General features: G+C 32.5%; 1 protein-coding gene across 4 annotated transcripts; it reads left to right on the top strand.

Annotated features, from left to right (window-relative positions):
* Window positions 1–10,001, top strand: LOC146956632 (uncharacterized). Of its 4 annotated transcripts, none has more exons than XM_085730178.1 (25): window positions 1–209; window positions 803–993; window positions 3,734–3,951; window positions 4,546–4,651; window positions 4,753–4,854; window positions 4,954–5,013; window positions 5,342–5,420; window positions 5,520–5,667; window positions 5,747–5,870; window positions 5,965–6,145; window positions 6,319–6,347; window positions 6,493–6,641; window positions 6,895–6,997; window positions 7,359–7,454; window positions 7,542–7,594; window positions 7,677–7,800; window positions 7,901–7,963; window positions 8,083–8,142; window positions 8,224–8,385; window positions 8,578–8,651; window positions 8,742–8,835; window positions 9,013–9,149; window positions 9,304–9,384; window positions 9,485–9,590; window positions 9,682–10,001. In XM_085730178.1, the coding sequence occupies exons 1-25, from the start codon at window positions 197–199 to the stop codon at window positions 9,742–9,744; spliced, it is 2,616 nt and encodes an 871-aa protein (XP_085586304.1). In that variant the 5' UTR covers window positions 1–196; the 3' UTR covers window positions 9,745–10,001. The 4 variants fall into 4 exon arrangements, 2 of the variants coding, with proteins under 2 accessions (XP_085586304.1, XP_085586315.1); XR_015020480.1 differs by having other exon boundaries at window positions 33–209; window positions 9,089–9,149; XR_015020481.1 differs by lacking the exon at window positions 1–209 and having other exon boundaries at window positions 731–993; window positions 9,089–9,149.
* The last annotated feature ends 299 nt before the right edge of the window (window positions 10,002–10,300 follow it).

Below are 10,300 nucleotides of genomic sequence, written 5' to 3'. Positions count from 1 at the left end.
ATAAACATGTACCTTAATTAGTTATAACGGACAGGGACCTTGTGGAGTGTAGTGGCAGCTGCATCAGTACCCTTTGTTGGTCAAATATTCATGTGAAAACTGTAAGAACTATGTAACACATTTTGTATGATCATTCAAGATAACATTTGTACTTGTTTCAAGAACTTACTTGTTGCAAAACAGAAACAGATAAGAAATGAATGACTATGGTATTTTTACTATGAAAATCATTCAGACTTGTATTTTTACTATTTGTCACTATTATTTTACTTCTAAAGTTACTTATATGATAATTGGTTGTATTTTTTTATCAAAATAAACTATTACTAGTATTTTGTTAACATTATGTATTTTCATGTCATGTGATCGTGACCTTGCTTTTGTTGAACGCGTTAGGATTATTATTTGTTTTGTTTTATCTTATAATTAGTAGTAAGAACTAAGAAGGGTATAACTTATAAGTATAGTATAACCAAGTGAACAAGATTTTTGGTTATTCAAGGATATTAATAATGACAAATTGCTATTAGTAGATTAATTAATTATGGAATAGTCTTCATAGTTTAAGTTTAGCAATATAAATAATAATATATATGTATATATTACAGTACTTTTCTTGTCTCAACTTGTCACGGTCTCCACTTTTGTTCACTCACTTGTTTGTGGAGGATTAAGTTCCACGAATAACGTGTCCATTTTATTAAAGACTTTTGGATTCTTTATTTTATTCACATTGTTGCACAGAAAGAGAAGGAAGAAAGTTCTATATTTGAACTTTTGTTGTTTTGTTCTCATTGAGAAGAAGAAGATAAGGTAGATATGAGAGTTGCAGTAGTTGGTGGTGGGATTAGTGGTTTGGTTTCAGCTTATGTTTTGGCCAAAGGTGGAGTCAATGTGGTTCTGTATGAGAAAGAAGATTACTTGGGAGGACATGCAAAAACTGTTAATGCTGATGGTGTTGATTTGGACCTTGGTTTCATGGTCTTCAATAGGGTAATTACTACTAATTCACCACTTTTTTACTTGTTTTATTTTGCTTCAATTGTTCATAATTCATGAGGATTTTAATTGTTCATAATTCATTGAGGATTTTGCGATTTTGCTTAGTTATGTTATAACTGTTTTATAAGTGAATATTGTATTGTGAAAATAGTCTTAGCTTCAACATAAGCATTACATTATCCAAAACAGTGAAAGTGAAGCATTTTGGATTTTTCTTTTTCTTTCAAAGAAAGTATAATTATCTACTTTTGTGTGATTTAATATTTGAGAATTCAATTAGCTATGTTATTGTTGCCTATGATACAAATTACAATGTGAAGTTGTTGTGAATTGCATAGAACATTTGCCTGTTATTAAGCCCTTTGTAATGTGTGGTACTGGAACAGAGAAGAAGATTAATGACAAGTATACATTAAGCAATATTTTATGGGTTTTACTAACGAGTGCTTCCGACCACTTTTTAAATATTTCAATTTTCAATGCATCGATTATACAAATTTAAATAGAAAGTTATCATTTAAATACCTTAAAAAATCCATCAGAGACATTCGAAGTTGTTAACATTTCCTATATTTGATTCATCTTCATTATTGTGAATAGAGGTCTTATTATTATTTTATGAAAATGCTAAGAAGTATCATGAGTGTTCTTTGAAGAATTAAATATAGTAAAATTATCTAGAAACTTATGCACTCAATTTTTTTTTAGGGGTTATGTAGTGAATCTCTTAAAAGATTAAAAGTTATTCTTTTCATACAAAATTTTTTTATTTTTTTATTTCCTTATCAGGTTTCTAGGGACACCGTTAGAATGACCCTTTGATCGCATTGTTTAACACATGTTTTTTTAGTAATGTTAACCAATATCCTTGAAGCACTAGTTAAGCAGCTAAAAATGAAAAGAAATGATAAATTAACATTAAAATCAACACTTTTTCAAGTTTCAAAAAGTAAAATAGTTCCAAGAAAATATTTCTTTTTATAATTCCTTAACTAGTGCACGGGGCACCAGTTAACAATTTTTTTTTAAATAGTGCAGTAGTTAGATTTCACTTTTTAAGGTGAATAAGTGGTGTTCGGGGTTCAAACTCCAACCCTTATATATAATAATGTATTATCCATGTCAACTGTACTGAATTATGTTCACGGAACTTGTTTGACGGATGTTATTAACACTTACATGAGAATTAGACAACTTTTGATTCGGTTTTAACATAAATGGTTAGTTATAGCATTTATACTTTCATGTTTAGTCACACTCAAACTTGAGCGTCACTATTTCCATCTTTAAAAAACTACTTTTTGGGCTGGAATGAAAAGAACAGGAAGATATATGGTGCCAAATAAAGATAAAACAGGTGCCAAAGACCAACAACTATTTTTAAGGTATTATTTAAGAAAACTATACAAAATTTCATTTATTTAAATATTCAATAGTATATTAGATTATTTTATTCTTAATAAAAGATGAACAAGACACTCTAAGACAATAAATGAAGTCATCCTTTCAAGGATTAAAGATATTAGATTTTTGTAGATATTTTTTGTGCTAATAAGAACCAGAAATTTTAAATCCACAGCAAAAGTTGGCATGTGGACCCCTCCACCAGTGGTCCTGCCATGACAGCTCCTTCTTGCAAATGTAGCATTCCTTTGGTTAACTAGATGATGGCACTCACAATTTTACATACTCTTAACTAACCTTTAATGATGAAATATCAATCAACAAATAATGAAAATTACATGTGTGTAAATAGCTAAAATTTATTCCATGTAGGCTCGTCACTCTTTAAAATTCTTGAATAGACATAAAGATATTCCCACAACTTATAACAATTGGACTAATTCTCAAAGAATATAGAATACTTGATAATTTATTCCATAAAATATATAATTGTGGTCCATAAAGTAAGTATAGTCTGACCAATAATTGTTCCACACAAAAATAGATTCAGGCCCTCCTGAATAATTCGTCATTTGGTGGAGTTCATTAACCACTTGAGCTCAATTACTTAGGCTTTGTTTGGGAGTTTGGAGGGAAGGGGAGGGGAGGGTTTTGGAAAAAAGGAAGGAACAAGTGGAAGAAATAGAAGACATTGGGAGGAAAGGGCTTTGGGGTTAATTTTTTACTCATAATAAAAAATCCCCCTCATTTGGGGAACTCAAAAATTGTATTGGGGGAGGGTTTGGGGGGGGGGGGGGGGGGGGGGGGGGGGGGGGGTTATGGAGGGTTTATATGAATTTTTCAAATCCAATCTATGTTGTTGTTATATTTTTAAAATTAAAAGTATATTAATCATAAGTATTAGTTTATCATTCTCAAAAAAACTGTTCTTTAAAAAAATGTGAATTTTTTGTCCATTTTTCTATATATTTCCAACCCCCCAAAACCCTCCCCTCCCTTCCCCTCCAAACTCCCAAACAAAGCCTTAGAATTTTCACCATTAGATCATCAACATAATATGATAAAATAAAATTAGTTGGGTCATTTTTTTCAGTCTTGATTAATTAACAATAGTTATCTTAAAAACTTTCGTACAAAAATTTATCAAAAACATTATAGGATAATGCAAGCTAGCTTGCAATATGGCAATCATTTTAAAACCATCCTGGCTTGATCTTGAAAATTTTAGTTATTGAATGCATTTGTGTACCCTGAAATGGATCAATTATAAATTTATAAACAATGGTATTTTGAGAATATTGACAATGCAGCATGAACTATTGAACAGGTGACCTATCCCAATATGATGGAATTCTTTGAGAGTCTTGGAGTTGAAATGGAATTATCAGACATGTCATTTTCTGTCAGCCTAGACAAAGGCCGAGGCTGCGAATGGGGCAGCAGAAACGGTTTGTCCGGCTTGTTCGCACAAAAGAGAAATGCATTGAATCCTTACTTTTGGCAAATGATTAGAGAAATTGTCAAGTTCAAAGATGATGCTATAAGGCAAGTACATAATCGATTTATCGGCTGCATTTACTTTTGATCATCCATTGTCTAAGTTCAATCTTTCTGAAGGTGTTTGACTGTTGGTGAACTCAGAAATATCAAGTATATTTAAATTAGATTGTGCTTTCTTTCTAAAAGATATATATCCTGTGAAACAATTGGTATCCGTTGACTATGGCTCATATTCACTGATAAGTGGACATACACTCGAACGTAGCGGAGCAGGGTTGGCTGCATTGTACTCTATAACCCTAAGAATTGCATAATTGAGAAACTATAACAATCACTCTTCTGTCAGAGACGTAGACGCAATTGACCACACTTCATGATCAATTGTTTTGTGTTCTTATGTGCGTTTATTTATTTGTTTTCTTTGGAGACGGGTTTGTTAGTCTAGCAGTATCCCATAAAATTAGTTAAATTTAAGCTCACTCTTTCATGCATACTTCAATTTGTACTCAACCATGGAAAGTTGGAAATTGAGAAGAATATTACTCCATTGCCAATGTAGTGTAGAGCAGTTTTCTTACTCATGTCTTGAATTCTGATATATTAGTTGAGAACCTCATTTCCTCTCATTTCTCAATGCAGTTATATTGATATGCTTGAGAATAACCCAGATATGGATCACAATGAGTCTCTGGGGCAATTCCTCAAGTCAAGGGGTTACTCAGAATTATTTCAGAAAGCATATCTTGTGAGTACAATCATTATATTAGACTAGTGCTTTTTTTTTTCTCGATAAATATCGATTTTCTTGTTAAGTATACATTTATGACACTAAAAACTTGTATGTAGATTCCTATTTGTGGTTCTATTTGGTCATGCTCTTCTGAAGGAGTTTTGAGCTTTTCTGCTTTCTCAGTTCTCTCATTCTGTCGCAATCACCACCTACTTCAGGTACTAGGACAAACAATTGACTCTCTCACACATTTATATAGTGATTATTATCCAAATAAATTAAGTATTGCTTATTGATTGACTTGATCCTCTCTGCAGCTCTTTGGTAGACCACAATGGCTAACTGTCAGATGGCGATCACAAAATTATGTTAAGAAGGTACTATTTATCGATTATTAAGTCTTAAATTTAACCTAAGATATATCGTACTGATATTTCAAGTTGACATATCCGGTGTCTGACAAGTATCGGTGTCAGACACCAACACATGTGATTACATTCAATCAACTCTATCTTTGTTAATTGTTACTGGTATTTACGAGTCAGTGTCAGATTTTCAGTGCCGTGTATGTGTGTGTTAGTGTTTATTAGGTCCTAGATCACTTCGGGAATGGTTTTCAGTGTCACTTAAACTTTACCATATATCTTGCAGCTTAAGCAATGAACAGAACATTCCACATTAACTATTTGTTGTTATAAAAATCAGGTTAAAGAAGAGCTTCAGAATAATGGGAGTCAAATAATAACTAATTGTGAGGTGGATTTGGTTTCATCTTCTGAAAAAGGTGAGTAAGTAATCTCAATTCTCAACCCTTCCTTTCCCTTAATAAAAGGAAGGTAAATTTAATGTTGTTTCCGTAACAAGTATTGAAACAATTTTGCAGGATGTGTCGTTTACGGCAAAGATGGTTCTGAAGAAGTGTATGATGGATGCATAATGGCAGTACATGCACCTGATGCTTTGAGATTATTAGGAAATGAAGCAACATATGATGAGAGAAGAATTATTGGTGCTTTTCAATATGCATACAGGTAAAATCCATATTAATATGAAGAGAGTTTTTGTTCTCCAAGTCCAAATGCATAATTATTGGTTGATCTGTATTGGCAGTGATATTTATCTTCATCGCGATAAAAATTTAATGCCGCAAAACCCATCAGCATGGAGTGCTTGGAATTTTCTCGGAAGTAACAACAACAAAGTTTGTGTGACATACTGGCTAAACATTCTTCAGGTTGGTAAAATTGCTACAGAAATGCGTTCATTATGACTCATGATTCATGAATGACTGTTAGAGTGATTACTATTGATTCTAATTTGATTTGCAGAATATTGAAGAAGCAGGTAAACCCTTTTTTGTAACTCTAAATCCAGATCATGTACCAGAAAATACATTGCTTAAGTGGTCAACTGGCCACCCGGTTCCATCAGTTGCCGCATACAAAGCTTCAGTAGAGCTAGACTGTATTCAAGGGAAAAGAAAAATCTGGTTTTCTGGGGCATACCAAGGTACATTCCTGATTATTCTCTTTACATCCAAATTCAAAAGTTTTAATAATTGTTAGGTCACAAATGGAGCCTAACCGGAGAGATCTCACGTTTGGTTAATAGCAACCAAACAAGTAATTTGGAGGGCTAACTAAGTCTATATTTTGATCTAAGTAAATGTTTGTGCTTTTCAGGTTATGGATTTCATGAAGATGGATTAAAGGTAATCAAAGCTTAGTTTATAATGGAAAAAGAAATTTGGTTTTTACTGAAAAATATCATTCCTAAAAAGAGTTCCCTTGCAAAATGTCACCAACCTGTTGAAACAAAACAAACAACTGAACTGAAGTGTAAGACTGAACTTTCAGGCTGGCATGACTGCAGCTCATGGAATTCTTGGAAAGAGTGTTACCCTTCAGACCAACCCTAAGCACATGGTACCTTCTTGGAAAGAACTTGGGGCACACCTCTTTGTAACTAGATTCCTGAGTTCCTTTATTACCACTGGTTCTTTAACGTGAGTTCGCTTGTCTTGCACTAGTGTGTAGACTTTTAATATGAATTTTCCACACACAAAAATGTCTTGTAACATATTCTTCATTTATCATTTGCTTTGATATTATGCTCTATATTGATCTTATTATGAATTTTTTATTTCAAAACTTAAGTTATCGATACTGATACATTTTATAGATTATTAGACATGTAAAAAATTAGGCATGTTATAAATTATTGAGTTTACTGATACATTTTACGTTGAGGTGTTACAGCTTATTGGAGGAAGGAGGAACAATGTTTACCTTTGAGGGAACTGGGAAAAAGTGTTCCCCCAAGAGTGTTTTGAGAGTTCACAGTCCCCAATTTTATTGGAAGGTATGTACTTCTAAATTTTGCAAGAACTAGGATCAATGAATGATGGCCTACTAGCTATAGAAGTGACAAGACACTATGTAGCATCGATACTTCAGATTGAAACTGTATTTGGTGTCTAGCATCGACGCATGTCGTTTTTTTTTTTAGATAAGCAATGGTGCATATAGTTAGTTACATTCAATGACTATGATTTTTTCAAATTATTACCAATGTCTACGTTTCATTGTCAATGTCGTGTTTGATGTTTGTGTCTGTGTTGGTGCTTCATAGACAAGACATGTTTATCTGTGATGAAACTCTAAAATTAAGTAGTTGCAAATGGCAATGATATATAACTTAATCATCTGTACATGTTTGTCAGGTCATGACACAGGCAGATTTAGGCCTAGCAGATGCATACATTAATGGAGACTTTTCATTTGTTGATAAAGATGAAGGTCTCTTGAATTTTTTCTTGGTAAGTATACTCGTCTAAATCTTATGCAGTATTGTACCTTTGGGATTTTTCTCTTTACTTCCGTGTGCATTGGTGTTTTTAATGTAGGTTCTCATAGCCAACAGAGATTTAAATTCATCCAACCCAAAATTAAAGAGCAGGTAAGTTGCTATGATGAATTGAAGCCTACACTAAGGTATATTAATTGGATTAACATTTCCAACTATTCTCATCTGTCTTTAGGGGTTGGTGGACACCGATTTTATTTACGGCCGGTTTGACATCTGCAAAGTTCTTCATGGATCATGTTTCAAGGAAAAATACTCTCACACAGGCTAGAAGGAACATTTCTAGACATTATGATCTGGTATAAATTAAGACATTATGGATCATGTTTATGATTTTTCCTTCTGTGATTTTTTTTAGTTCCGACACTAAGTCAAGATATTCTTCTTTGGTCTTTGTAGAGTAATGAACTCTTTGCACTTTTCTTGGATGAAACTATGACATACTCATGTGCAGTTTTCAAGGTAAGAACAACAATTATTTGATGCTTGAGCCTAAATATCATGTAATTACTACTACTACTTCAATTTCTGCATTAGCTGATTAACATTTTTATTTTTATTTTTCCGATATTATATGATAGGATGAAGATGAAGACTTGAAAGATGCACAAATGAGAAAAATATCTCTTCTGATTGAAAAAGTGAGTGACTTTGGTCTCTATTATATCGCTATATTCGATTCTGTTTTGCATAATATCTAATTTTTCCTGAAATAAATCAAGGCTAGAATAGAGAAGAAACATGAAATTCTTGAGATTGGATGTGGATGGGGAAGTTTAGCCATTGAAGTTGTTAAAAGAACTGGTTGCAAATACACCGGTATCACTTTGTCAGAGAAGCAACTCAAGCTTGCAGAAAAAAGAGTTAAAGATGCTGGCCTTCAGGTATTGATCAACAAGCTAAAGTTTTTTTTATGTCATGAATTTATTAATATAAAATCTGATATATTTCTCATAAGTTTAGTACAAAATCTAATTAAAATGTGTTCATTTAAAAATTGAGCCTCTATAATCTTTGTTACTGTGTTCTTGATGTTATCAAATCATGTTGTTGATGTTATCAAACCATGGTTACAGGACAATATCAAATTTCTTCTATGTGACTACCGACAATTGCCAAAGACATACAAATATGATAGGATTATATCTTGGTAAGCTATTTTTCATTTTAATTTTGCAGACTAAAGTACACATGCCATATATTTCCAACATAGTACATAACTTGTATAAGCATATTTCAGTGAAATGATAGAAGCTGTTGGACATGAATACATGGAAGAATTCTTTGGTTGTTGTGAATCAGTAATGGCAAATGATGGACTTCTTGTTCTTCAGGTATCTGTTTATACTACTATCAAACTTTTGCTTTACCTTGGTTATATTTGTATGATTTTTATGTAATGTTTAGATTATAAGCTTTCTGCAAGGCATGAATTGAAATAGTCATTAAAGATACATAGTTGTTGGTATTTAAATTTGTGCTAACTATTGAAGATGGTTTATGTTCTATAGTTCATATCAATCCCGGATGAGCGTTATGATGAGTATAGGCGCAGTTCTGATTTTATAAAGGAATATATTTTTCCAGGAGGTTGCCTACCCTCTCTAAGTAGGATCACATCATCCATGGCATCCGCATCCAGACTATGGTACAATCTAATATATGCAACCGTTGAATTCTTCTATTTTTATCAATAAAAGTTTAGGCGAGTTGAATCACGAAAACTCATTAAAGCCAAGACTTTAACTGTAACATTTATATTCATTATTCTCCCTTACTTAACTGAATATTCGCAAATGCAGCGTCGAGCACGTTGAAAACTTCGGAATTCATTACTATCAAACACTAAGATTGTGGAGAAAAAATTTCATGGAAAGGCAGAGGTATATTATTATTTTGATTGAAACATAGTGCTTCTCTGTGTTATATTCAATTAACTACTTATACTGACTAATTATTGTAAACTTTTTTTTGTGTTCTCAGTGAAATTTTGGCTCTAGGATTTAATGAAAAATTCATCAGAACATGGGAATACTATTTTGATTATTGTGGTGCTGGTTTTAAGTCACGCACACTTGGGAATTATCAGGTAATTTATTTACCATATTATAAATCTAGATCAAACTACTTAATTAGCAATATGATTCATTCAACAGTGATATGTTTCATGTGGCATGTAGGTGGTTTTCTCACGCCCTGGGAACGTTACTGCATTCAGTGATCCATACAAAAGCTGGCCCTAAGCACAAGCCTCATTCATTCTAGCAGAATACATGTGTTGATGCTATATAGTGTCTCATTTCTTGATAATCCACAAAATTTCTCTATTGTGATTATCAACAAAAAATAAAGAAAATCATTGTTGTTGTCTCTTGAAAATCGTTAAATTAGAGGAGCTGAATTGTCCTTTGGAGTGGCAAACAACTACATTTGTGATATTTATTTTCATGTAAAAAAAAAAAAAAATTATACTTTTTCAAAAGGAAATTGCTACTCTTAACATTAATTTTTCCCGTCCTTGATTCTATAAACCAAACGAACTCAACACGCACCAAGATTGAAAAGAAATACAAACTTCTGAGTATTTACCAACATCTTTGTTGGCCATATATATACACGCCCATCAAGAGAATGAACGATTAGCTCTTTTCACCATTCATCAATAAATGATAACATAAATAAGGGTGACCATTATAATCTAATGTAAGAAAACCTAACGTTAAGAAAATGACTACAAGGCACTTGCATTACCATATAAAACACGACTCTTTCTACCGACTAAAAGCAGATTCATGTAGC

This window comes from Medicago sativa, chromosome 1 (genome assembly GCF_051527215.1).
Source record: "Medicago sativa cultivar Bolivia chromosome 1, Bolivia_mono, whole genome shotgun sequence".
In the NCBI taxonomy this organism is placed as follows: domain Eukaryota; kingdom Viridiplantae; phylum Streptophyta; class Magnoliopsida; order Fabales; family Fabaceae; genus Medicago; species Medicago sativa.
This window is presented reverse-complemented; position numbering and strand designations above follow the sequence as displayed.

What these genes read in the sequence shown, in the direction of transcription:
- LOC146956632 (XM_085730178.1), top strand. An exon ending in GTCTCTTGAATTTTTTCTTG is followed by an intron (nt 7,455 to 7,541) that starts GTAAGTATACTC and finishes TTTTTAATGTAG; the next exon opens with GTTCTCATAGCCAACAGAGA. An exon ending in TATCTCTTCTGATTGAAAAA is followed by an intron (nt 8,143 to 8,223) that starts GTGAGTGACTTT and finishes AAATAAATCAAG; the next exon opens with GCTAGAATAGAGAAGAAACA.